The sequence below is a fragment of the Alexandromys fortis genome, unplaced genomic scaffold (genome assembly GCF_014885135.2).
Source record: "Alexandromys fortis isolate MF-2015 unplaced genomic scaffold, M_Fortis_MF-2015_v1.1 scaffold_106, whole genome shotgun sequence".
Classification (NCBI taxonomy): Eukaryota; Metazoa; Chordata; class Mammalia; order Rodentia; family Cricetidae; genus Alexandromys; species Alexandromys fortis.
Window position 1 is genome coordinate 1,749,050 of NW_026067980.1, and position 27,670 is coordinate 1,776,719.

General features: G+C 51.7%; 1 protein-coding gene across 2 annotated transcripts in view; it reads left to right on the top strand.

Moving 5' to 3' along the window:
* The first annotated feature begins 267 nt into the window (after window positions 1-267).
* Dnah1 (dynein axonemal heavy chain 1) overlaps window positions 268-27,670 on the top strand; it is a 61,251-nt gene continuing 33,848 nt past the window's right edge. The window contains exons 1-25 of one of the 2 annotated variants that reach the window (XM_050158261.1): window positions 268-609; window positions 4,402-4,728; window positions 5,681-5,753; window positions 7,443-7,617; window positions 7,941-8,097; window positions 8,994-9,126; window positions 12,725-12,886; window positions 13,424-13,676; window positions 16,184-16,341; window positions 17,164-17,375; window positions 17,908-18,206; window positions 19,151-19,301; window positions 19,995-20,188; window positions 20,360-20,585; window positions 21,121-21,240; window positions 21,647-21,729; window positions 22,132-22,273; window positions 22,703-22,858; window positions 23,236-23,434; window positions 23,597-23,850; window positions 24,628-24,840; window positions 25,870-26,034; window positions 26,451-26,572; window positions 26,710-26,815; window positions 27,288-27,467. In XM_050158261.1, the coding sequence (XP_050014218.1) occupies window positions 4,435-4,728; window positions 5,681-5,753; window positions 7,443-7,617; window positions 7,941-8,097; window positions 8,994-9,126; window positions 12,725-12,886; window positions 13,424-13,676; window positions 16,184-16,341; window positions 17,164-17,375; window positions 17,908-18,206; window positions 19,151-19,301; window positions 19,995-20,188; window positions 20,360-20,585; window positions 21,121-21,240; window positions 21,647-21,729; window positions 22,132-22,273; window positions 22,703-22,858; window positions 23,236-23,434; window positions 23,597-23,850; window positions 24,628-24,840; window positions 25,870-26,034; window positions 26,451-26,572; window positions 26,710-26,815; window positions 27,288-27,467 (4,227 nt within the window). In that variant the 5' untranslated portion in view covers window positions 268-609; window positions 4,402-4,434. The remainder of the gene's footprint in view (window positions 610-4,401; window positions 4,729-5,680; window positions 5,754-7,442; window positions 7,618-7,940; window positions 8,098-8,993; window positions 9,127-12,724; window positions 12,887-13,423; window positions 13,677-16,183; window positions 16,342-17,163; window positions 17,376-17,907; window positions 18,207-19,150; window positions 19,302-19,994; window positions 20,189-20,359; window positions 20,586-21,120; window positions 21,241-21,646; window positions 21,730-22,131; window positions 22,274-22,702; window positions 22,859-23,235; window positions 23,435-23,596; window positions 23,851-24,627; window positions 24,841-25,869; window positions 26,035-26,450; window positions 26,573-26,709; window positions 26,816-27,287; window positions 27,468-27,670) is intronic. The other variant, XM_050158260.1, reaches the window with a different exon arrangement.

The window sequence follows — 27,670 nt, forward strand, 5'->3', positions numbered from 1 at the left end:
CTTTTCGTTGATATTTAGTTGGTTATTGTTGATGGAGCTTTGTTGTTGTTGTTGTTTGAGACGTGGTCTCTTGCATCCACAGCCGGGGAATGACCTTGAACTTCCGGTCCATTCACCTCCATCTCCCCACTGCGGGGATAGCAGACGCGCACCACTAGTCTGGAGACAGGCCAACACTCTATTTTCTGAGTTAATCTGCAGCCCCAATGGCTTTGTTTGTAACAAGGTTTCGGGTATCCCAGGTTGACTTCAAACTTGCTATGTATTCGAGGATGGCCTTGCTTCCACCTGCTGTGCGTTTTCACCCCCATTTCGCTACCCATTATTCAAAGTTTCCACGCTGCATTTGGCTGTTTTGTCAGACAGCCCAAAAGGGGGAAATAGGGGACGGAGTCTGGATTTGAGAACTAGACGCTTACTTCCAGCTCGGCGTAGTGTAAATGGTCTCTGCTGTGACTAGCCTTGAAGACTCAGACTTCTCTCGGGTGAAAAGTTCGTAGCCGGAAGCTCCCGCTCCGCGGTGCCGGATGGTCCCGCCCCCTCGCAACGGGCTCAGCGTCCCTGCCTAGAGACAGGAGCGACAGACGACTTTGCTGTATAGGGGAGCCGGTAGGTCCGTGAGGCGGCGGGATGATTGGGTCGGGGAAAATTTAAAAAGGCACACAAGTGAGTGGACACGGAGAAGCCACTTTTGCCCATTTAAGATCACCGTTCCCTCCCTCAAGTGTGGGTCCCCTACCGAGCCTTTGCGGGTCGGAGCTGAGACAACAGGCTATAGGAGATGGCACCTTAACCAGCCTTACTGTTAAGTTCTGTACTTAGCACACCACCGTTTGGGGTGCGGATCGGATCCTACCCCTGTGAAGGGAGCGCGACTCAATGCCCTCCTCTCTGTGGCAGGCTCCTGCTAGGATCCCTGCAAGAAAGGAGACAAAATTCTGGGCCTCACAAGACACCATTCTCTCTCCTTACCTGACCACAAAGTTCTTGTAGAGATGGACTCTATTCCTTCCTTTACAAACCCCATCCAGGTATTTATTGGTTTGCACAATAATTCAGCAAGTGCATTCTGGGGACTGTGTACCAAGCCAGTGACCATCCCAGGGTAAGCACCTTGTTTGCAGAGATCAGTGTTACTTGAATATCTGTTCGACAGGCATGAGAGAGCACAGCACCATATAATTTCTGACTATGGCCAATGGTGCAAGAAGGAGTGGGCACAGAGCTAGTTTTCCTCTGCCGGACACATCAGAAGGATGAGGAAAACCCCAAGCCTGTGAGAGAGCTGACCACCTACTGTGCTGTTTGCCCAGTGTTCTCAGCAGAGGCAGAGACTCCCAAGATTCTTCAGAGGATGTTCAAAGCGGTAGAGGTGCAGGGTTCTTTTTGAGTCAGGGGATGGGTGACTGGGAAGCACAGGTCCTCCCAGGGACACCTATTTTGCACACACCTCAGGCTTCTCCAGACACTTCTCTGGACCCGAGTTTCCTTGTTTGTAACTGTTGATAGTACTCGGGTAGTGGCCGTTATGAGGGCCACATTCCTCCCTTCCCAGCCCCAACTTTATTTATCTGTATGCATTCAACCAAATGGTTGAGTGTGTGTCTGCCTCTTGCTGGCTATGAAACCTCGGCCTGGTCCTGCAACCTTTTTAGGGCTCATTTTCACATCTCTGAAAAAATAAAAGTAGTCTTAATTTCCATGTAAGTTTAAATGGGATCTTGTATGAAATGACTCTGCAACCATCCCTAGTTCTGGGCCTGCCAGGACCAAATCTTGCCACCTAACTTCCTTGTTTCCCCACACAAAGAGAGAGAGGAAAAGGAGTTCCCAGGGTGACCAGCACTGGAGGCCTCACTGTGAGGCACATGCTCTCTCTTGCTAACCACATTCATTCCCAGGTAGAGGCCACTGTCACCCACGGAGCTGTGGGAAGAAGACCAAAGTTTGTCTGTCTGTTAAAATTCCTGCACACACTGGGTTCCCCAGGCTGGGACGGGACTGGAAGGGATTTGTTGTGATGGGTTGGAAAGCAGAGGGAAATGGGATTCTGAGTCTACAGCCCACCTCCCATCTCCCTTTCTTGGGCTGTGTCTTGATGAATTCCCTCCACTATCAACATTGCACTCCCTTCTGCAGCCTCCTCAGAGAAAAACAGCTTACAGAACAGGGACAGTAAATCCACTCAGTCAGACTCCTGAGCTCCTGGCACACTGCAGTTTCCCGGGCTGTCATGTGTGTGCTAATCCCCACGCCCCAGTAAAGCAAGCCAGGCATGCTGAAGATACTGGAAAGAGACCCCAAGGACAGAATGCTTTCCTGTGGAGATGGGACCCTGGCCTCTCCGAGACCAGCTCTCTGTTTGACAATTTTGTTCGATGATGCTGTCCGTGGGTTTGCAGAATGAGGAAGCTAGAGCTCAGGGGGTCTTCTTGTCCACTCTGTTGTCCTGAAAGGGGCAGTGAGTGTCACACAGGTAGGCCACACTTGGTATCATCTTTAGTATCTACCCTAGAAGGCATCTGGTCACCAGGAATAGGTTCAGGTAGAGTTTCCCATAGGGAGGCCTGTCAGGTTTACCTACTTAGAAGATGGTGAGCCTTCACGCTGGGTATCTGGGGCTTCTACCAGAGTCCCACCTGCCTTTATTTGTCCTTCAAGTGGCCTTTCAACTCACCATCTTCTGCTTAGGAAGTGCTCAGCTAATGCAATTGTCTTCTGGGCTGCTGTGCAACTTTGGTCCGCATAGTCCCATCCCACTCCCCATGGTAGTGTAGATGAGACCCTCTGCTACTGTGTATAAGGAGATGCCAGCCAGTCCCACTGAGAATGGAAGACTCCCAAAACATCCCTGTGTGTAGAGGAGCTGAGGAAATGCCAGCAAGAGGAGGGCTTGCCAGCTCAGCCCTCTGGTTTTTGTTAAGATGTCTTCTTTTGTGCTGGGGAGATGACTCAGTGGGTAAAGTGCTTGTGGCACAGACCTGAGGATCTGAGTTCAGATCCCGAGAACGCATGGAAAAGCCAGGTGCGATGACACATATTCGTAAGTCCGGCACTAGTGGGTAACAGAGACAGGTGGATTCTGGGAGCTCATTGACCTGCTAGCCTAGCTGAACTGGTGTCCTTGAAGTTTCATGAGAGACCTTGTCTAAAAAATAATTTGGGCCGGCAGTGGTGGCGCACTTCTTTAATCCCAGCACTGGGGTGGCAGAGGCAGGTGGATCTCTGTGAGTTCGAGGCCAGACTGGTCTATAAGAGCTAGTTCCAGGACAGGCTCTAAAGTTACACAAAAGAAACCCTGTTTTGAAAACTCAATAATGGTAATAATGTGGCCTATAAAATGCCTTAGCAAGTATTTGTCACTGAAACTGATGACCTGAATTCAATCCCCAGACCCTACATGGTGGAAGGACAAAAATGACTGCCGAAAGCTGTCCTCTGACCTCCACACAGAGGCTGTGGCACGACACACACACACTGAGTACATGTATAAACATGTGGAAATGTCTTGAGGAATATAGCTGAATTAAGCTCCTGTCCTCCACATGTGCACACACAGGTGAGTACACCCAGAACATGTGCACACACATTCATTCAAAACACACATAATATTTTTTCACTGATCTTTGTTAGACCTCCTTTTATCTCTGTACCCTTACATGAAAACCTCTTCTTCCCTACACATTTATCTAACTTACTGTAACATTCTCCTGCTTAAGGATCTCCCCTGGTGATAATGACTTGAGGTAACTAAAAGGTAAGCTGTGGTATAGGAAGGGCTTGAATAATCACCCTGCAAACCCTTGTCCTCAAGGTGGTGGATGTGCCCATAGCCCAGAGACACCTTCTACTCCTCTGTGAAGACAGGAAGGCTTATAGGAAGATCTGTGGGCCCATGGATGGTCAAATTTTTCATCATATTGGCCAGATCATTGCATCTTCTGACCCCTAGGATATGGGAGAAATGAACTGGGCAAGCAGGAGGAGGAGGAGGAGAAGGAGGAGGAGGAGACTAGTCCAGTAGGTCTGGGCTAGGGTACTGGGGCTACTTTTGACTGTATTGAAAGCCTTTGCAGGGAAACTCACTGAGTGAGTGAGCTCTGGGTCTCCCCCTTCACCTCCTACAGCAGGGAAGCCAGGCCTTGCTGACTAAAAGAAGGGGGAAGTGGGAAGGTCAGGAGGCACAGAGCTGGAGGCATCTACAGTTTCCTTCCCTCAACCCTTGACTCTCCTGGAAGGCCATTGTCACCTGTGGGACTCTTGGCATTGTCCTCTTCTGTTACCCATGTGTAGTAGACTTGGACTTGATGTAGAGAGGCAGTCTGGCAATCCATGAATCACAGTGTTACCTGGGCCGAGACATAGGTTGTCAAAGTGTGAATGATGCTTATCTTTTCGTAGGCGCTCTAGCCGGACAACTCTCTGAAGAGCAGCATGGAACGGTGTGATAGAGAACAGCCAGGAAGGAGCTCTCAGGGCTTAGGGTGCTGCCCAGTACCGACTCATGGAAAACCAGAATATGACCTGCAGCAGATACTCCAAGAATCATCTCATCATTTAGAAAGAATATCTCCCGTTGCTGAACCCAAACCCCCACCTTTACCCCTCTCAGATTTAGGGCAGCCCCGGAAGTCACCTCTGACAGGCATTGATAAGAAGTACCCCCTAATGAAGCAGCGTGGGTTCTACTCTGACATCCTCAGTCCCGGAACCTTAGACCAGCTTGGGGTGAGTATGGCAGATGTCCCTTGCCAGCTTCAATCCCTGCCAGGTGGGTTCCATTCACCCATCTTTTTGTCCCGCTCAGTGTCAGTCCACTGGTCCACTTAGCTACCTGACTGTACCTATGTATCTGTCCATCATCCATTTGCCCTACCACCCACCTAGCTCATCCATGCTTCAGGTCACCATTTGTCAGTTCATTGCTATGCTCTTCCCATGTGCCAGACCCAGAGCTGAGCACAGGAGACAGAGGAAAGATAAGACATTCACATCCCCGCTGTGATGGCCTTCGGAAGTCCCCCAGTACCGGCTCTGGTTAAGAAGGGGTGTGTGGACGAGGCAGCATTGTGCTGAGATCTAAAAGCTAGCCATTTACTTGCTGGATAAGATAGGGGCTGAAGAACATGTCAAGCAGGGAGAAATGCAGGTTGGAAGACCCTGGGATCCCGAGAGAAGGCGCGGCCCGGGTAAAGAAGTGCATGTAGAATGTAAACAGAGAGCTCAAGGGATGATGCTGGGGCCCGGAGGGAGACGGGAAGGAAGCTAGAAGAGGGTCCCCAGAGCCCCGTAGGTTCCAAGCAGCCTTAGGGAGATTTTAGGCAGGGGAAAGACTGGAGAAGCAGCGAGGATGCACTAGTACCCGGCTCACCAGTAGTGCCAGAGTGGCTCCTGGGAAAGGAACTAGCTAGAGACAACTCTTGGCTTTGCCGTTTCGGACACATGCTGGGGTGTTCTCTGGAAGGAAACTATGCTGGACTCAAACAGGGCAACCAGGGGTGCCCCAGGTGACCTCAGTCTGTCATCCACCATAGAGTTTGAACAATGTGTATATAAGCTCACCCCCATACTTCTGGGGTGCTCTCTGGTGGGCGGTTGGGAAACACCCAGCCTTAGAATCATCCCTGGGTCCTGTCTGTGGGATGTTTGTACACACTCAAGGTTTTGTGCTTCGTTTCAGAATGTGTGCCGAGGCCCCTACATGTCCCAGAATTTGATTCGTAAAGCTGACCTTGACAAGTTTACCCCCAAAGGTCAGTACTGGGAGGTTTGGGCATATAGTGTTAATGGACATTCAGACTATCTCAGGCCTCGGGGAAATGGCCTCTTCCTGCAGGAAGTCTTAGCTTCTTCAAGGGTGAAATGATATTAGTGAATTATGGAGCTTGGCAAAGACCCGGTTCACAGTAGTGCTTTGTCCCGACCCTCAGAGGAGCTGAGGGAGAGTCTGGCCTTGGGCTCCTGAGGGCCATAATTCTCTCTACTGGACTAGGGTTTGAGTTTTCCTCATCCCTCAGAATATGACTGTCGGGAAGCCAAGATCATGTTTGAACCGTATCTGAAACGGAGCCTGGCCCAGGTAGATGCTCAAGAGATCTTTCCTAATGGAGAGAGGACTGTGGGTGGGCTTCATGGCAATCCTCAGAGCATGCCTGGAAGCAAGGAGAAGATGGCCTTAGCAGAGTCCAGGTTATAAGAAGGGATTTGCCCCCATTGTTTTCCTTCTTCAACAGACAATATAACCCTTCCATCAGACCTAGATACCCCATGGTCCCAAGCATCCATCCCTATTTCTACCCCAAGAAAGGCTTTGCTTCTTCCTAACACTTTTCAAAATAGCTCTGTCAGTCCCCAAGTCTGTGAACCCCTTAAAATGGCCCAGAAAATATCAAAACCATGGACATAATGTGTGTTTGTGCAAGGGTCTATCTCGTTCTCGACCGTCTCACAAGCACTTAGGATTCGGGAAATGGCGCTGAACCCAGGTCTCAGCCTGCAAAGGATGTGAATGGTGCCCCTCCCATCCATGGCAGAGGTAGGCCATAGGGAAGGCCAGTGGCTCAGCAGCCTACTCGCAGAAGGAGAAACATCCCAACAGGCCCCAGGGTGTTGTCAGGCACTGATAAACATCTATTCAGTGACCCGAGGCATCAGCAAAATCTCAGACACTAGCCCAGACTTCTGTGTGATTCCAAAGGCTACCCCTAAAATTAGCTCATGCTTCTAACTGCTTTTTTACTCCAGAGAGGAGGTGGGGTCCCAGGAGGGGATCACAGGGTCACACAGAACATAGGGGAGAGTAGTAACACATGGTGTTCTACAACATAGTCCCACACCCCCTTTCTTTACCTATATGGTCTCGGTTCATCTGTGTTTCAGAATACCCCTGTCTTGGCTAGGAAGATAGGTCGACCTACCTACGACTCTCTTCCCACTGTCTCCCTCTCCCAGAATTAGAATGGAAGCCTCTGTCTGTCGTCTAAATAGGGGCAGCACCCATTTGGTGGCATAAGGGTCCCATAGAGGCCACTCCTACGGTATCCAAAATGCCTCAGTCTTGGAAACAGGTCCAAAGAACATGTGGGGTTCAGACTCTGACATGTAACACCGTGGGTGTCTGGGATTGAGTAGCAGGGAGGACCCCCACTTTATCTTCCTGTCCATCCATGACTGTCACTAGTGTTGCATCTTGAGCATTGGACCCCGGTATCAGAATAATTGGTAGCTTGTGAGGGAATGGGCAATGCTGACCTTGGACTGGCATAACAGCCCAGTTTCTCATTTCTCCCGACCCTGCCAAGCACCAGGCAAACCTAAGCACTGCACATCACAGGACATACCGCCCTGCATCCTGTCTGAGGACATGCCTTATGGGGTGGCTCAGAGTAGAGCTGTTGGTCCTGGCCCGACCCCTCAGCTGCTTATGTCTCCTCCACCCACAGTTGAATCATTCAAGATCCCTGAGGACTTCCAGGAGCGTGTGGAGCAGCAGCGCATTGGCACCACCACACGGCTGCACACTCAGACGGACTTCCCGATCCAGGCCTATGAACCCAAGGTGCAGGTCCCATTCCATGTGCTGCCTGGCCAGTGCCCTCGGAAGACTGAGATCGAAAGGTATGCTGTGAGGGCTGCAGAGGGGAGCCTGCCCCCCCCGAGGGGGGCAGCATCCGCCAGGCTCCAGGGGTGGGGCACTGCAGACCATGAGGTGACAAGCCCACAGCAGGGCATGTGTAAGTGTGCAAACAACTCTTTTTTTAAAAGATAGGAACAAATGGCTTTCCTTGCTGTGGAATTTGGGAGGGTAGCAATTAAATCAATGAAATGAGGCTGCCAGGGCAGGCTAGAAGGGATAGTTGGGGCCCTGGGTCTTTACTGACATCCCTGAAGCTACCTCATAAGATCCTATGCCATCCTATGACTCTCCCTGCTCTGGCTAGGAGGAAACAACAATACTTGCGCCTGGACATTGAGCAACTGTTGGCCGATGAGGGCATCGACCCCAACAAGCTCATGCCCAGACATCCAGACCCGCAGAACCCGCAAACCATCGAACAGGGCCATGATCCACTCTTCCCCATATATCTCCCATTGAAGGTGAGCTGCACTGCCATGATTGCTGATAGGTGGTGGTCTTGAACCCCAGGGGAAGCTCAAGGAGTCACATGACAAAGGGGACTCCCACTTCAGCCATAGGCACTCATTTCTCACATGATGGAATAATCACAACTCAGCCCAAGTGTTTGTAGATCCTGGGTTGAAACAGACGTAGCCCCCACACAAGTAAGTCATCATTTCCCCACTTCTTCCCTGGAATTGTTTACAGCCCACGTGCCTGCTCCATACCCCAGCCCTGGCCACAGGCATCTGTACGCAGCCAGGATGAAGTGTGTAGTAGGATCCTGACCCCCTGACTAGAGCCCCTGGTGATGGGAGCTTATGAAATAGGGAGAGGAGGATGTAGGAAGGATTTGGTACCGCTTTCTCAAGGTACAAACAGGGGAACTGAATCTGGGGATGAGAAAGAGGGAGCATAGCCAGACCCCGGCTCTTGATGTCTTCTCCTCCCTTCCTCTGTGGCCCTGTGTATCCCTTGGCTAGAGCCCCTGTAGGAAGCAGAACTGACTAAGGTCACCCTCTGAGAGCACCGAGTCTGTTGTTTCTGATCAGCATGGATTTCTCAGGAAATCCCAGAGCTATCTGTCCCCTTGGGCCTGAGCTCAGTGTTTCCCCACAGGAGTCAAGAGAGCCCACGTCCTCCTCTGAGACCCTGGTCACCCTTGGACTGAGCCTTGAGTGACTTGGCTAGACATATATCCAGGGCAACACCCCTCGTTCAAACACTGGGGGTCAGTGGAAGCAGCAGAGCTCTTACAGATCAGTCTAGTACTGCCTGGAGCTAGTTACTGAGGCTGCAGAAGCCTCTGGCATGCTCAGTTTTGCTTGGGCACTAGGGGAACTGCTTCATTGGACAGTTGTCTGTTTTTGCCAAGGTATTTGATAATGAAGAGTTTGATTGCCGAACTCCCAAAGAGTGGCTCAACATGGGCTTGGAGCCAGGATCTGAAAACAGGAAGCCTGTCCCTGGAAAAGCGCTTCTTCCCACCGATGACATTCTGGGCCATGGTAAGTAGGACTACCCTGGGGTTGGGAAAACTGTCTTGTCCCAGCAACCCCTTGCCAAGACACTCAGTCTGCCCCGGGACCAGGTAACCAGGAAAGCTAAAATCCCTGTTGAAGTTCCCCCGCTGTGGGACAGTCCAAGAATGTGGACGCAAAGACCAAGGACAGTGCTGTCAGGAGGACTGGGGACAAGACAACAAAGAAACAAACTTTGGAAGGTTAGGGAGATGGCTCGGTGGGTAAGAGTGTTTGTTGCCCAAGCATGAGGACCTGTTTCAGATCCCCAGAATTCAGGTAAAAAGCAAAGTGTGGTGGGCACACTTATAACCACAGTACTAGGGATGTGGGCAGAGTGGGGAGATCACATGGGCTTGCTAGTGCCAGCCTGACCAAGAGATCTGGGTCCAGTGAGATATCTGCTATCAAGGGAGCAGGCAGAAAGCAACAGAGGAAGACACCTCTGTCCTTTGTACACACACACACACACACACACACACACACACTCACGGAAACGTTTAAGGGCACAGTTACAGACCATCCATCCATCCTCCCTGAAATCACTGTTCTCCTGCTCTCAGCGACTCCTCTTTCCCTCCTGGGTTTTTGAGACAAGGTCTCTCTGTGTAGCCCTGGATGCCCTGGAACTCACTCTATAAACCAGGCTGGCCTAACAATTATCTCTGTCTCCCAAGAGCTGGGATTAAAGGCGTGCACCACCACCCAGTTTCTGCTCTTTCTCTTGCGTACAGCACACTGTCAGAGTTGCTCAGAGAGGCATGCATACACAGGTTGTCACATACATCCATGGTCACATTCACTATGTCACACACCATCCCACTTCCTGGCATGTTGTTGTATTCAAACATGTTTCCACCACACAGTCACATCCTCCACATGTCCTCATGTGTCTACCCCAGTGTCACATCCTCCACGTGTCCTCATGTGTCTACCACAGTCACATCATCCACGTGTCCTCATGTGTCTACCCCAGTGTCACATCCTCCACGTGTCCTCATGTGTCTACCCCAGTGTCACACATCCTCCACGTGTCCTCATGTGTCTACCTCACTGTTACACATCTACCACAACTGACACACCCTTTCCATCATATATCCATCAGATGCCACCCACATCTGCTTACTGAGTTTCTGTTCGGTTCCCACAGTCGTTAAGTCCCAAAGAAATCACACAAATGTCTATATTAATGATAAACTGATGGGCATATTAGCTCAGGCTTCTTATTAACTCTTATAACTTACATTAGCCCATTATTCTTATCTGTGTTAGCCACATGGCTCAGTACCTTTTTCAGCGGTGTAGTCACATCTTCCTTCTTCTATGTCTGGGCAGGACTGGGGAGGAATGGGCTTCCTCTTTTCCAAAATTCTGTTCTCATTGACCTGCCTTTACTTCCTGTCTGGTTGTCCTGCCTATATTTCCTTCCTGGCTACTGGCCAATAAGTGTTTATTTAAAACATAATTGGCAGAATGTAGACAATTGCCCCACACCACACATCTGTTTACAAAATGCCTCTGGTGCCGGGCAGTGGTGGTGCACGCCTTTAATCCCAGCACTCGGGAGGCAGAGGCAGGCGGATCTCTGTGAGTTCGAGACCAACCTGGTCTACAAGAGCTAGTTCCAGGACAGGCTCCAAAACCACAGAGAAACCCTGTCTCGAAACACCCCCCCCCCCAAAAAAAAGCCTACGGTACCTCCATTGGCCTCTGATCTGTGGCCCAATGGGCACTGAAGTTCTCCTCAATTGCCTGCTGCCAGGAGCAGTGACAGGGTAAACATAAGTGCACTGTGGCCTGCATGACTGGTCCTGTGCAGGCTTCATAGGAAGGTTCCTCAGGCTGCTCTGTCCCCTCTCTAGGGTGGATGGTGATGTGTGGAGAGAGTAGTTCCAGTTATCCAGTCATCAGGTGGAAGACAGGACTAGATGAGCAAGAACAGGGCTAAAAGTGTGTCTCCTCTGGGAGGCCCATGACAGTGCTCTGAGCAGGCTACAAATATGTTTCATTTGAAAAATACATTAATACTGGAATCAATTTATCTGAAGCAGACAAGAAGCCCAGAGTGTTTCCTTTACTTTGGACTTAAACTACAGAAATGTTTAACTAAATTGATTCCAGTTCTCCAGTTCCTGGCAATTAAGCCATAGAGAATGGGATGCATTAACCTTAAATGTGCTGAATTCCAGCCTCCTTGCTTCACTGGGGCTCTGGCCTTGAGCCAGGTACACTAGAGCAAAGAGGGGCTCACAGGGAGCATCTGTCAGGGACCTCATATTTTGTCTGGTAGTCTCTTGGGACAGATTTTCCTATAAGTTGAGCCAAGATGAAGATTGTTTTTTCAAAAAGGAAACATCCCAGGAGGAGATAAAAGCAAAGTAGAACCAAAGAGGTGAAGGGCACACGGCGGTGGCTTCCTTGACTATCTGATGTCAGAGGCAGGCGCCATCTTTCTGGAATTCCAGCCTTCCTTCCTTAACCCAAGCTGGAGAACCCATCAGCTTATTTTAAGCCATTCCGTGTGGAGAAGTTCTCTGCAGGCTACTGTGCGTGCATCTTACTTCTTCAGTAACGTATTTAATACCAACTATGCTCCAATCTCTGTCCTGAGTCCAAGTCTTCAGCTGTGCTTAAGGTGGGACAAAAATGGCTCCTGGCCTTGGGGAACCGACAACAGCATGACCAAGAATAGCAGGTTAGAGAGCTATGTGCAGCCGAGGTGCTTCTCCAGGGACAGATCATCAGGCGGCAGTCATGGCCGCTGCAAAGGGCCTGAGACAGAGCAAGCCCAGAAGTTACACGGATAGGCAGATACACGGTATATGAGCAGAGAAGACGTTCTTGACCCTGCTCTGCCCTGTCCTGTCCTGTCCTGTCCCATAGTGGTCAGTGGCTCTATATCCAGAGGTGTCTCGGTCACCTTAAAAAGGTCATCTAACTTCACCCGTGATGACCACTTGTGGTCCTCAACAGTTTAATTTCTGATTTTTGTTTTGTTTTCTTTATGGATATTTTGCCTGCATGAATATCTGTGCACCATGCGTGTGTACCTGGTGCCCTTAGAGGCCAGAAAAGCATGTCAGATCCCCTGAAATCAGAGTTACAGACAGTTGAGAGTTGTCATGTGGGTCCTGGGAATTAAACCTCAATCCTCTGGCTGAGCCATCTGTCCAGCCCTCAACCCCTTTAAAAAGCTTTTCATTTTGAGACAGGGTGTAACCGAGTTGCCACACCGTCCTTGTACTCACATTGTAGCCCAGTCTGGCCCTGAACCTTTGGCATACCAGTGTGTCCCAGAGTGCCACCAGGCTCTGCACTCCACAGGGCAGGTTTTTGTTTGGCCACACCTTTCATGGTTCCCCATTCACCTGTGTCTTTCTCCACTCTGGTGAGGGTTGTACCCCAAGGCCTAGTCTTTCTGGGTCCTCCTGTGACTGAGGCTTTCTCAGAGGTCAGCTCATCTGAGAGGAAGCAGATAAAAGCTGGAGCCAGAAAAGGGTGTCCTGGGAAAAGAGACACCAGTGTAGTCACCTCTGTGCTCTATTTACAACATTGGCTGCCTCACTCAGAAACCCCTCTGTTTTAGAGGACCCCAAGAATCAGAACCTGGATTATAAGTGGTGTGATGTTGGCGTCCTTGACTACGACGAAGAAAAGAAACTGTACTTGGTGCAGAAAACTGACAAGAGAGGCTTGGTGCGCGACGAGATGGGGATGCCCATCGTGAATGGAGGTGTCACCCCCAACGGTACAAGTTCCATGCCTTTCCCGGGTAGATCCCAGCTCGAGCGTGGCCCAGCCTGTGACTACAGCCCAACCCCACAAGCTCAGTTCTGAATTCTACCTACCTGATTTTATTAGCCAGGTCCTGTCCCCTGACCAGTTTGAAGCAGAGGACCTGGAGAAGGCAGAGGGCCACTCACTAGCCTGTGGGCTGTGAGCAGCTGGCCCCATGGCTTTCAGCGTGGTATCATAAAGGAAACCAAGTTAGTCATGTTTGCTCTGGAGCATGGAAGAAGGGAATCGCCACCTGGATGGCCACCCCTGTGTAACTCCTGCCAGGGCATAGCTCTTTACAATTTACAAAGTATTTTCACATGCATCCATTATACCTTATGAAGTGGGCAGAGCAGGAAATGGCATTTGACTGTGAGGAGCACCACACCCAGAGATAACAATGACAACTTGCTCAGAGGCAACAGCTGAGGCAGAGCCAACCAGAACCCAGTACTCCAGCCCAGAGTGCCTGACTATGTGTCCCTTTCACCTTCCCACCCACCCCCAGGAAGGCCACCTCTTCTGGTCTCCCAGTACTGGGTCCCGCGAATCCAGCTGCTCTTCTGTGCTGAAGATCCTCGCGTGTTTACACAGCGCGTGGTCCAGGCCCACGCTCTGCGCAAGAACACAGAGGCGCTGTTACTGTACAACCTGTATGTGGACTGCATGCCGACGGAGGGCCAGCGGGTCATCAACGAGCAGAGCCTGAGCAAGATAAAGCAATGGGCTTTGAGCACACCGCGCATGCGCAAAGGGCCGCAGTGAGTCTGGGTGCTGCAGCCTCCTTGAACGTTTCTATGGGGGTAGTGTTGCCAGGGTACAGAGCAACCGCTGACACATCTCTGTGGGGTGATGTCTTAGTTGGGGCTTCTGTTGCTGGGGTGAAACACCATGACCAAAAGCAACTTGGAGAGGAAAGGGTTTATTTTATCTTGTCCTTCTGGGCCCATCACTGAGGGAAGTCAAGGCAGGAACAGGAATCCGGAGGCAAGATTGCTGCTTCCTGGCTTGCTCCTCATTGGCTTGCTCAACCTGATTTTTTATACAGCTTAGGACCACTTGTTCATGGATGGGCTAAATTCACTCACAGCAATCATTAATCAAGAAAATATCCTAAACTGGGCGGTAGTGGCGCATGCCTCTAATCCCAGTACTCTGGAGGCAGAGGCGGGCAGATCTCTGTGAGTTCGAGGCCAGCCTGGTCTACAAGAGCCAGTTATAGGACAGGTTCCAAAAGCTACGGAGAAACCCTGTCTCAAAAAACCAAAAAGCAAACATCCTACAGACCTTGCCAACAGGCAATCTGATGGAGGCATTCTTCAAATGAGGTTTCTCTTTGCAAATATCTCTAGCTTATATCAGGTTGGCACAGGTGACTTGCTGTCCAGTTCCCTCACTATAGATAGAGCCTGACGGACTCATGAATTCTTATGATGTTGAAAAGGTTGGGGTGCACTGACGCCTCTTTCTACTTTCCATGCTGAGACACGGCCTCCTCAGGCTAACCCTGTGACTTTTTGCTCTGCCCTCTCATTCTTTGAGTATGCCCCTACTTCCTGGCATAGCAGGAAGTCCCAGGCTTAATTTGTATATTCCCATAGCCAGTCTTGAAACTGCCTTTTAAAAGAAAAACCTTTTAAATGTTGTTTTTATGTGTGTGAGTACCTGTTCCTATGTCTATGCAACATGTGTGTGCCTGGTGTCTGTGGGGACCACACGTGGGAACCAGAGTTACAGACAGTTGTGAGCTGCCATGTAAGTGCTGGGAAGTGAACCCAGGTCCCCAAAGAGCTCTTTCTCCAAGAAGCCACAGTTGCTTTTAGTGGGGAGTTCAGAAGCCAGGACTTAGGCATTAAATGTATTGCCGCAAGTTCCTTAGAGCAGACAGGGTCAAGGGGAAATATTTTTCTGGACACAATTAATCTTATATCTAGCACCTCTGCCTCTCCATGTTTTCCCTGTGTCGATCTGTTTTCTTCAAGCATGAGCCCAATGATACCTTCAGACCGACTCTGATGCCACGTGGCTCATTCTCACTTTGACATACATGTGACTGTCTTCACCTGAAGAAAATCGCTTCCCATTGTGCAACACATGTTCCTTATATGGTCAGTCCTTGACTGCACCAATAGTAGCTTTGAATAGGTCGTGCCAGTTAGGAAAAAATAAACTCGGTACAGTTTCTAAATTTCATTTGTTCTGTTTTGAGACAGTCCTGAACTCATCATCCTTCTTCTACAACCAGTCCAGCACTGGGGTTACAGGCATGGGCCGTCACTGCAGTCCTGGGGTTACAGGCATGGGCCGTCACTGCAGTCCTGGGGTTACAGGCATGGGCCGTCACTGCAGTCCTGGGGTTACAGGCATGGGCCGTCACTGCAGTCCTGGGGTTACAGGCATGGGCCGTCACTCCAGCCCTGGGGTTACAGGCATGGGCCGTCACTGCAGTCCTGGGGTTACAGGCATGGGCCGTCACTGCAGTCCTGGGGTTACAGGCATGGGCCGTCACTGCAGTCCTGGGGTTACAGGCATGGACCATCATCACTGCAGTCCTGGGGTTACAGGCATGGGTCGTCACTGCAGTCCTGGGGTTATAGGCATGGGTCATCACTCCAGCACTGGGGTTACAGGCATGGGTCATCACTGCAGTCCTGGGGTTACAGGCATGGACCATCACTCCAGTTCTGGGGTTACAGGCATGGGCCATCACTGCAGTTCTGGGGTTACAGGCATGGGCCATCACTGCAGTCCTGGGGTTACAGGCATGGGCCATCACTGCAGTCCTGGGGTTACAGGCATGGGCCATCACTCCCAGCTTCTCAATAGACATTCTGGCACTTGTATCTCTTTTCTCTCTTTAGGATGGGAGAATATAGTCAAAGTATTGTGTTCAAAGCTGATTTGATTTGAATCTTTCTCACCAATAGGATATTTATATATCTTATGAGATGTAATTTGGCTCGATTAGTTTAATTTTCTAAGTTAAGATTTTAAAATTACATTTGGAGAGAGAGAAAGAGATGTGTACATGCCGCAATACATATAGGGGTCACAAGATGACTTTTAGGTGTCTGTTCTCTCCTTCTGCTATGTGGATTCTGGGAATCAAATGCAAGTCATCAGGCTTGGTGACAAACACCTTCACCCCCCGAGCCTTCCCACTGGCCCTCAGTTTGTTTCTCCTACATATAAACTATATTTTCATTCATAATTTATACTCAGTGGAGTGTATGAACCCGCTGACTTCCTGTCTCCCTCTCTGTGGCAGGGTCCTAGAGCACCTGAGCAACCTGGCCAGAGAAGTGAGCCTGGATTATGAGCGAAGCATGAACAAGATCAACTTTGACCAGATTGTCTCTTCTAAGCCAGACACGTTCTCCTACGTGACTCTTCCCCAGAAAGAGGAAGAGAAGGTACCGGATCAAGGTGAGAGCCACCAGACCCTGGCTGCCCACCTGGCCTGCTCACCCACCCTGCCTCTCTTTCTGTTCAGCCACTAAGAGCCTCATAAACCTGGTACTCCCTTGTGCCCACCCTGTCCCTAGACTTTATACCTTTTTTTTGCCAGATACCCAGGAAAATCTTGTCCAAGGAACAGTGTGTGTATGTGTGTGTGTGTGTGTGTGTATGTGTGTGTGTGTGTATGCGCAGACGCGCGCACATGTGCACGAGCATGTTTCCGAATAATGCAGAAGCCACAAGGTAAATATGTACCAGGAAGCCATTGTCAAAAGTAGACATTAGGATCATGATAGTCAGATCCCAAAGGCATATAAGCCTTTCTTCCTTCAGTAACAAGAATAGAGTTGGCATTGCTACGGCTCCGTGGATGTGTAGAAGATCAAGTCTCAGAACAAACCCAAGAGTTCTCCTTGCTTTGAGCCCAGCCATACATGCGGAATACATTTCCTGGTCACCAATTCTTGTGTGTGTTGTGCCCAAGATACAGGTTGGGATGTGGATAGCAGTCAATATATTCCCTCTTTGGGGTTCCAGGGTAGGCTCCAGGCCAGCCTCTGGCTTCATATAGCATGGATAGAAGATGGGGAGTGACTCTCAGGGCAGGTGACTCACTGTGGGCCTTGGGGCTCCTCCCAAAGGCTAGAACAGGGAAAGACTGGTTCTGGGAATGAAGTGACTCTCCTGGGAAGGAAGCGGTTGTGTCCCCTCCACAAGCACTCTAGATAAGTCCTATCCTCAGTGTGTTCCAGGCAGGTCTGATGCTGGCTTCTGCCCCCTCCTCTGCAGGGCTGGTGAGTATCCCCAAGTACCCCTTCCGGGAACAAAAAGAGGATTTCACTTTTGTGTCCCTGCTCACTCGGCCAGAAGTCATCACCGCTCTGAGCAAGGTGCGGGCTGAATGCAACAAGGTGACCTCCATGTCCCTGTTCCATTCAAGCCTCTCCAAGTACAGCCGCCTGGAGGAATTTGAGCAGATCCAGTCTCAAACCTTCTCCCAGGTACCTGGGCATCAGAGCATGGAGGATGGGGCCTCGAGCCCTTACGGGAACAACACAAGCATCAGGGCCTGTGGGAGTGGGGCAAGGGTGGAGCAAGGATGGAGCCAGGGTAGAGCTCGTCTTGCAAGGCAAGGAGAATCAGGGTGGGCTTCCGTTCCAATCCCTCTGAGCCAGCCCTGGTGGCCTTAGGGCAGATCTCCTATCTTAAGGGAGAGCAGGAACCACACCTCAGGGTGGGAGGGTGTGGGTGCAGCCTCTCTCCACTCAGTTCGGTCTTTCTCACATCTGTGTACTCCCTCTCTGCCTCCTCCTCTTCTATGTGTCTGCCTCTTTCCCACAGCTGTTTCTGAGTCCCTCCAAGCAGCTCTGGACCCCAGATGTCACACTGAGGGTATTGATCCATAGAGCTTGGCCACAAGCTGTAGGGGATTCCCCTCCATTGTCATATGGGTCTCGAGTAACCTTTGAGCATAGTAGTTGTGGACGATGGGTCCCTGGAGAGGCTTTTTGATAGCATTTGTGTCTACTTCAGGTGCAGATGTTCCTCAAGGATAGCTGGGTCAGCACGCTGAAAGTAGCCATGCGAAGCAGCCTCCGAGACATGAGCAAGGGCTGGTACAACCTTTATGAGACCAACTGGGAGGTCTATCTCATGTCAAAGCTGCGCAAGCTGATGGAGCTCATCAAGTACATGCTACAGGACACGCTACGCTTCCTGGTGCAGGACTCACTGAGCAGCTTCTCACAGTTCATAGGCGATGCTTGCTGCAGTGTGCTTGACTGCACAGATGACATGCCCTGGGGCGAGGACCTTGTCAACAGCCCCTACAGGTGGGTCCAGGTGGGCAGAGGCACTGGGAAATGACTTCGTTGGGCTACCAGTGGCCGAGTACCCAACACACCAGGCTCTTGATTCTTGACATCAGAGTTTGGCCATTTCTAGGTTACCCAGAAGTGTTACCCTGTAAACTCTGGCTTACATTCTGGTGATGGTCATTCATGCAGTCACTCTTTGAGTTGCTTTGATAATACTAAACCCTTGCTGTGAACCAGATGTTGGTCTTAGGGGGCTCTGAGATGCAGTGTTCACTGTATCTTACTTCAGCGGAAGGCAGGCATAGCAATATATCCAATAGTTAACATCATTGCCAGTTTTATGATGTACTCTGGGGGATGGGCCTTTGCCTGGGGTCAGGGAGGAAGTAGCATCTGAGGCATGAGGACACTAGAGGTAACTGAAACAAAAGCACCAAGAGTAGAAGAGACTTGGGGCAGCTGAGGAAAGACAGGCTAGCAAGTGTGGCTGGAATATGGAAAGGGAGATAGGCCTGGTGAGAGGAAATGGGACAGGCCAGGGGGACCAGTCTAGATCACCAAGAGCTTCCTAGGTTCAGTAGTGGGGTCTGGATTTATTTTTAGTAAGTTGGAAGCTATCAACAGAGCCCTCAGTGGGTCAGCAAGGCTTTGATGTGTCTCAAACTTCTGAAGCCGAGGGTAGCGGGCTCTCAGGAGGAGCATGGGGGCTCTAGAAAATGCCTAGGCCTGGCCAACCTGTCCAATGACCTCAAGACCAAGGTAGGATGGTGTCACCTCTGTAGTGGCCCAGGATTTCTGGAGCAAGAGCCAAAGGACCTCTCTAACCAGCCCCAAGCTTTCTTTCTAGTTCATTGGGGGTTTCTGTAGGGGAAGAGGAACAGTGTTACATAAAAGGAGCTTGAGATCCCAGTTCTGGCGGAAGGCCAGGCCTTCTCAGTGAGCCCAATTCTTGCCTGCAGGCCTCGGAAGAACCCCCTGTTCATCGTAGACTTGGTGCTGGACACCTCAGGGGTACACTACAGCACGCCCCTAGAGCAGTTTGAAATGACTCTGCTCAACCTCTTTGACAAGGGTATCCTGGCCACCCACGCTGTACCCCAACTAGAAAAGGTATGTGCTGCAGGCTAGGCCTAGCCTAGCCGCTGAGAGCCACAGTGCGTTCACAAGGACCAGAGTAGTTCGTCCCCACGGTCAGTAACTGTGGCTCTGAAATTCATAAATATCTCCTTCCATTCTCACCACAAATGGAACTACAAACATTGCTGCCTTGTAGACCTGGAAAGATTAAACAAGTTAAACCTACTTTACCAGGCAGCTAAGTATTAGGACATCAGTTTGATCCTGCCCCAGCCACATCTGCCCTGTATCCCACCCACGGTCTTCTCCCCCTCGAGTGTCAAGCCAGACGGAGTTCCACACAGCTAGTATCCAGGTCTCACGTCACCACAGCTGCACAGCAAGCGGCACACAGCCCACTCTCCAGGCCCGAGAGCCTCTGTAACCCGAGTCCCCTCCTGTACCTCCTGCCGTCGGTCAGTGCCATCAGCAGCCTGGTTGCCTCATTTGCTCTTATCTTTGGCAAGTCTGAGTCAGGCCAGGAAGAGAGGATATGGTCTCACAGTAGCTTCTGCGTTTGTTTTCATCCATAGTCATTCCTCAGACATGTCATTGCAAGCCCTTTCCTCACTCCTATGCCACATTGCCTGCACTTGCCCACACTGGTGCCCATTCCGTCTTTAGACCACTCTGCCACCCACTCCAGGGCTCATTCAGCTCTGCTTTTTCTTGTCCTTTTCCTTAAAGCTGGTGATGGAGGACATCTTTATCAGTGGCGACCCTCTGCTGGAGTCAGTGGGGCTTCATGAGCCACTGGTAGAGGATCTACGGGCTAGCATCACCAATGCCATGCGCAAGGCTATGATCCCACTGCAGGCCTATGCTAAGGAGTACAGGAAGTACCTGGAACTGAACAACAATGACATTACCGCCTTCCTCAAGTATGTGCGTGAGTGCATGTGTCAGTGTGTGTGTGTGAGCATGTGTCGGTTTGTGTATACGTATGTCAGTGTGCATGTATGCAGGCGTGCGTGTGTCTGTCTGTTTGTGCATGCATCTCCTCCCATCCTGCCAACCACCCTCTGCTCTCTGCGTGTGTTTTCTACCTTCAGGACCTATCAAATCAAGTGTCCCTCAGCAGAGGAAGTTCGGGAAGTGGTAATCACCCACCTGCAGGAGAAAGAGATCCTAGACAACTCGCTGCCCAGCAGCATCGTCGTTGGGCCGTTCTACATCAATGTGGACAATGTGAAGCAGAGCCTGTCCAAAAAGCGCAAGGCCCTGGCCACTTCGATGCTGGACATCCTAGCCAAGAACTTACACAAGGAGGTAGACAATGTAAGTAACGACTGGCCTGTCCCCAACGACCACGGCAACACACAAGCAGCCTCGCACGCATGGTGCACGCCCACTAGTAAGATGCTCCAGGTGAAGACTGGGGTGTCTTCAGGGGCCTGGGTCAAAGAAGGGACCTGGAAGTCACCCTTGCTTATGCCAGTCTGCATTCATCTGTCTCCATATGCTAACAAAAGGTTGATACCGCCGTCCCTAGACTTTTAGAAACCTTCTGGACAGCCTGGGCTGAACTGTTACATAGAGCTGAGGGTATGCAAGTCCAGATGTCAGAAACCCTAAGTGTGTCCTGGGTCCTGAGGAGACTGAGAAGGTGGAGCACACTGGGTGACGCCTTTGCCTCAGGAGAGATCTCAGCCATCTAGTGAGCCTGCCAGGAGCCTTGCTCTTGGAAGCACGGCAGAGTATGGCCATGGGAGAACGACTGACTTCCAGGTCCTAGGGTCTTTGAAGAGAAACAGGCCCCAAGGTAGGCAGAGCACAAAACCGTCCCTAGAGCCCTCTAACCCTTGCCCACCAGATCTGTGAGGAGTTCCGCAGCATCAGCCGCAAGATCTACGAGAAGCCCAACAGCATAGAGGAGCTTGCTGAGCTCCGAGACTGGATGAAGGGCATTCCTGAGAAGCTGGTAGTGCTGGAGGTAAGGCAGGCCCACCAGTGCTGGCTGGCCAGGAAGCTGGGGGTGGGCGATGCATTAGGGGCCCAGGAGCTGGTTGCCTAAAACTATTGATCAGAACTTGGGGGCTGGGACAGGCAGAGGCTGGGGGAGCAGAGCCAGGTAGTGAGGTAAAACAGGTATCCAGGGACTGGCAGAAGCCAAGGGTTATGTTGGGGTTGCTGTGGAGATTTGGGCAGTCAGGAGGTCTGAAGGCATAGGTCAGAGGATGGGAACCAGAGATATGGTGGCCATGGCTCTTGGAGCCCTGGGCCTGGCTTTAAAATCTGTTGAAGCTTGCCCTCTTGAAGAAAGCACCTTCTCCCTGCCCCACCCCGGCCACTCCAAGTAGCCCCTCCCCAGCACAGTTCATCATCCTCTGCTCATGCAGGAGCAGATTGTAAAGGTCATGTCTGACTACGAAGTTATGGATGAGTTCTTGTACAACCTTACCACAGACGACTTCAATGACAAGTGAGCTGGGAACGTTGTTCCCGACCCTGGAGGCTGGGTGGGCAGCAAGAGCGGCTGAGCCGGTAGCCATCCCAGTGCCCCAGGTCAAGCCAGATCCAGCTGATAGCATGTTTCCTTCATCCTACCCCTGCTCACACGTACCCCAGCTCACACCTACCCCTGCTCACACGTACCCCTGCTCACACCTACCCCTGCTCACACCTACCCCAGCTGACACCTACCCCTGCTCACACCTACCCCAGCTCACACCTACCCCTGCTCACACCTACCCCTGCTCACACCTACCCCTGCTCACACTCTAGCTGCTTAGGTTTGGGGCCTGGGCACCTGCAAGGGTGGCCCTTTCTATCCTATCATTCCAGCCATGGCATTTTCCCAAGTCCTAATCCTCTTCCCTGCCAGATGGGCTGCCAGCAACTGGCCCTTTAAGATCCTTGGGCAGATAGAGATGGTGCGGCAGCAGCACATTGAGGATGAAGAAAAGTTCCGCAAAATCCAGCTCATGGACCAGAACAACTTCCAGGAGAAGCTGGAAGGACTGCAGGTGGGGCTTGGCTTAGGGCTCTGCTAGGACCTGCTCCCCAACACACACACACACACGCGCGCGCAGTTGTCATACGTCTTGCATTTAGGAGATGCCATGTCAGTATATGATGGATGACTGGATAGACAAATTTGCAAAAGGGCTGGGAGAATGAACTGAAAGGCAGAGATGCCTGAATAGAACATTCAGGAAATTTAGCAATAATGGACATAATGTTCTCGACTGTATGACTGGCATCCTGGTGGGCAGTGAGCACAGTGTTCACAGAACCACGTTTGTCCTCCAGTCTTGTAACAGCCTGCCTGTGACTCTGACAAATGGCTCAGCACAAAACAAACGCTCTGGGCCAGGAGTCAATACCCTGGGTGAGTGGAGTGCACGCTCGTGGTAGGACTCAGATGCATTTGACCTTTGCTCCTTAACCCACAGCTGGTGGTGGCTGGCTTCTCCATCCACGTGGAGATTGCACGAGCACACGAGATTGCCAACGAGGTGCGGCGAGTCAAGAAGCAGCTGAAGGACTGCCAGCAGCTGGCAATGCTCTACAACAACCGCGAGCGCATCTTCGGCTTGCCGATCACCAACGTAGGCCTACTGTGGGCACCTTGCCCCACTTCCCAAGGTTTCAGGAAGCAACTTAGATCTGCAGCCGTAGCAGAGCCCAACTGCTCTAGGGCAATCCTCGGGCGTGCTGGGGTAGAACTGAGCTGGCCAAGGGATAACGGTAACCTTCCCTGGCTCTCAGGATGGGAGAGCCAGTAGAAACAAGCAGCAGGCTTCTAAAGGTCATCCTAGGCATTGGAGCTCAGCATCCAAAGCCTAGATTTGGCAAGAGAAGGGACTGGGTCTGTGGGGCAAGAATGGGAAAACAGCCAAGAACAAAGCGAGGAGGACCTGACTGGTAGAGATGGTGTGGAGGAAGCCCCGTGACATCCTGACAGCCCTACCCTCTGTCCCTGTAGTACGACAAGCTCACAAGAATGGTGAAGGAATTCCAACCGTACCTAGACCTCTGGACCACAGCCTCAGACTGGCTGCGCTGGTCTGAGAGCTGGATGAATGACCCGCTGTCGGCCATCGATGCCGAGCAGCTGGAGAAGAACGTCGTTGAGTCCTTCAAGACCATGCACAAGTGTGTGAAGCAGTTCAAGGACATTCCAGGTATCTGAGGACATTGCTCAGTCAGGGCTTGATAGGGTTTGTTCTTCCCTGCCCAAGGCTGGTCAGATGGCATGATATCCAGCCAGCCCCTCCCCGGAGCCCCCGCCAACCTATCTGCTTCCCTAGCTGGCTAACTTACATGCCCTCCCGCCTACCCCACAGCTTGCCAGGATGTGGCTTTGGACATCCGGGCACGTATAGAGGAGTTCAAGCCATACATCCCACTGATCCAAGGCCTGCGCAACCCTGGTATGCGGAACCGGCACTGGGAGATACTGTCCAATGAGATCAACATCAATGTCAGGCCCAAAGCCAACTTGACCTTTGCCCGCTGCCTCGAGATGAACCTTCAGGACCATATTGAGAGCATCAGCAAGGTGGCTGAGGTAGCTGGCAAGGAGTATGCTATTGAACAGGTGGGTACTCAACCACCAGCAGGCTGATCCCATCTGGCCCCTGCTAAACAAGCCGGTCTTGAATTCTTGCAGTGACAGCCATTTGAAGTGTAACAGCAATGGCTCCATCCCTAGGGTGAGGGTACATCTTATTAAAGGTTAATAATACAGGTGGAGGGCTTGGCATAATACCCACCACTGCTATAGAGCTCATAATACCCACCACTGCTACAGTGCTCATAATACCACCACTGCTACAGTGCTCATAATACCACCACTGCTGCAGTGCTCATAATACCACCACTGCTACAGTGCTCATAATACCACCACTGCTATAGTACTCATAATACCACCACTGCTACAGTGCTCAGTTTCCCTCTTGGGCGTAGCAAGGAGCTATTAGCATTATCATCATTTAACAGATGAGTACAGAAGTCGAGAATGTAGCCAGGCTTAATGCATAAGTTTAATTCCCCATGCTGCTAAAAATTAATTAAATTAATTAATTACAGAACCTTAAGGCTCAGGGAAGTCCAACAGTGGCCAAAGTAACACATCCTTTAGGAGTGACCACACTCCTAACTGGCACCCAGCTGCCTCCCATGCTGCCTGCAGCTGTATGAACTCCAGTCAACCCTGAATTCCGGCAGAGGCCCACTGGGAACTTGCTGATTTGCCAGTGGGGCCCATACGAAGGCCATGGCCTGGCAGAGTCCATGATTCCCTGCCCAGTGCTAGTCAGACAGCATAGCCACCAGCCCTCTCCGGGCACACAGCTCTGACTCTTCCCTACCTCAGGCTCTAGACAAGATGGAGAAGGAATGGTCATCCATCCTGTTCAACGTGCTACCCTACAAGGAGACAGACACCTACATTCTCAAGAGCCCCGACGAGGCCTCCCAGCTTCTCGACGACCACATTGTCATGACCCAGAGCATGTCCTTCTCGCCCTACAAGAAGCCCTTTGAGCAGCGCATCAACTCCTGGGAGACCAAACTGAAGCTGACCCAGGTGGGCCTTCTTCCTTTGTTCCCCCTACAAAGGAACACTGTTCACCAAGTGGCACTAAACTTATTTGGGTATAGCCCGTTGCACCTGCTCCCCCAGGTCCTGGCTCGCTCACTCTGACAAGCCTCCATCTTGAAGAGGTGCCAGGAGAGCTCCATCCATGTACAGGTCTAGCTACTGGAAGGGGCCGTCGAGGCTGTGGAAAGAGTGAAGCTTAATTAAACAATGTGGCTGCCTAAGTTTGGGACAGTCTGGTCATTGGAACTTCATGCGTGGACACTGGGAGGCCCCCGGGCACCTCAGGATCCTTTTCCAGCCTGTCCTGAGCCTCCCAATTCCATCCCATTTGCGATACTTTGAGGAGAGGGGCCGGGGTGCTTGGGACTACAGCTCTCTCGAGCTTTCAAGACCAGAGGCAGGGGTTTCCCACAGAGCCCTAGGGAGTAGTCCTGAATGTGTGTCCCACACAGCCTTTTCCTTCCGTCCTTCTTGGATGTTGTACATATGGCAGTGAAGGCCAGAAGTCAAGTCAGGTGAAGGGAGACCATACAGCGTTGATCACTGGCCTCCCTGCTGTGCTCACACTGCCCCCCCCCCCCCGTAATTCCAGCTCCACCTCCCATGTCCGACTCATCCACACCAGCCTGCAGGGTATTTCCAATGAGACCCTTGCTCCTTGCCCCTTAATGGGACTTTCCACTTACTGGGCCGTAGAGATCCAGGAGCAGAATGACCACTAGTGTATTCCTCAAGAACAGAAGGCCCTGTCCACTTGCCTGGCAGGGACCTGAACCAGAGCTAACCATGGTGCTAATCATCCATCTCTCATGGGCAGAGCTGAATAAATCAGTCTGCACTGACAGGAGAAGATGAGAAAGGAAACGGCTCCATGTGACGTCATCCAGCAGACACTGGCTCTGCTGTGGGTGCTCTGCCCTGCACTCCTAATGGGGTGAAGTGTCTCCATCATGGATACTAACTCCAGCTAGAGCCCCCAGCTCTGACAGTGCACACCCTGCCCCGTCTTTCCAGGAAGTGCTGGAGGAGTGGCTGAACTGCCAGCGGTCCTGGCTCTACCTGGAGCCCATCTTCAACTCTGAGGACATCACCCGGCAGCTGCCTGTGGAGAGCAAGCGCTACCAGACCATGGAGCGCATCTGGCGAAAGATCATGAGGAATGCCTTTGAAAACCGGGAGGTGAGCCCCAGGGGGCTGGGAGGGCAGCTAGCACCCCTAGGGGACCCTAATCACATTGCTGGGTACTTCTTGGTCTTTTCCCTTCCTAAACAAGAATTAAGGACCAATCCAAAGGCTTCGGTTGTGGCTCATGTTCTTGGAAGTGGACTCCTGGTACCACAGATGCCCCCCAGAAACAGAGGTCTTAGCATTTTAGAGATCCTGCCCAGTCATGCAGCAAGACAACTCCTTACCCTTATTACTCTTCTTTTTTTTACTACAGCACGGTTCCCGGGCTGATGGAGGCAATCGCTAGCCCGGGGATCCATTTCCTGCCCCTTACCCTCCCTGATGGTGCCTGGCTGGCATGGGTGCTATCTGCTGAGCCCATCCTTGCTCACTCCTATTCTCTCCCCGGCTGGCTCTGGTTCCTGCAGGTGATCAATGTGTGCCCTGACCAGAGGCTGCTGGACAGCCTGAGGGACTGCAACAAGTTGCTGGACCTGGTACAGAAGGGCCTCAGCGAGTACCTGGAGACCAAGCGGAGTGCCTTCCCCAGGTAAACACCACAGCCTAAACCACTTGGTGGGCCTGCCAGTGCTCCCCCAAGCCAGTCAGCACCGAATCAGGCTGTGGGGGCACCCGGAGCCCAGCAAGTCCACCTGACCTTTCTCATCACCCTTGTTCCCCTGGAAGATTCTACTTCCTGTCCGATGATGAACTACTGGAGATCTTGTCGCAGACAAAGGACCCCACAGCCGTGCAGCCCCACCTGCGCAAGTGCTTCGAGAACATTGCCCGGGTGTGTAGCTCGGCCTGAGGCTTGGCCAGTGCACTAGAGTACTCTCTGGAGGAGACATCTCTCCTCTCGTGTCAACCCCTCTTAGAGATAAGATGACCAGAGTGACCCTGATCCTCAGAGACATACCTGGGGCTCGTGGGAGGGAGGTTATAGCTAAAGAACCCACCTCTCCCCTTGAATCTGGTAGCCCTGTGGTCCTAACTCAGCCAGCAGCTCCCGTCCTTCAAAATCCTGAGATCTCTGGGGAGTGGAAATGCAGAGGGAAGTCTAGCCTCATCCCCAAGGGCTTAAACACAGCCTGTGAAATTGCTGCTGGAGAAGGCCCAGTGAGGGCCAAACACTAGGGGTGCCCCTGCACAGGCAGGATCAGCTCCACGAAGGGGCAAGGGTCTAGTCAGGTCAGTCTAGGGCTGAGACCAAGCTCTCTGGCACATCAGAGTAACCCACTCCTACCCACCCCCGTTGCCTTCAGCTGCTCTTCCAGGAGGACCTGGAGATCACACACATGTACTCAGCAGAGGGTGAAGAGGTGCAGCTGTCCTTCTCCATTTACCCCTCCAACAACGTGGAGGCCTGGCTGCTGGAGGTGGAGGGCAGCATGAAGGCCAGCGTGCGCGACATCATTGAGCAGGCCATCAAGGCCTACCCCACAGTGAGTGCAGCCTTTGCTTGGCAGCCTCCAGAGTGCTCCCTCATCCGTGCCTCTCTGCCCCAGCCCGCCTCCACCTGCAGAGGCAGTAGCTGCTGCCTTCCTGAGGGAACACTGGAATCCAAAGCTTGACAGGCCAAGGCACAGACAACAGTTCACGCGAGGACGAGGGGGAGGGGGGAGCTGGCAGCGCCTGAGACAGGCGA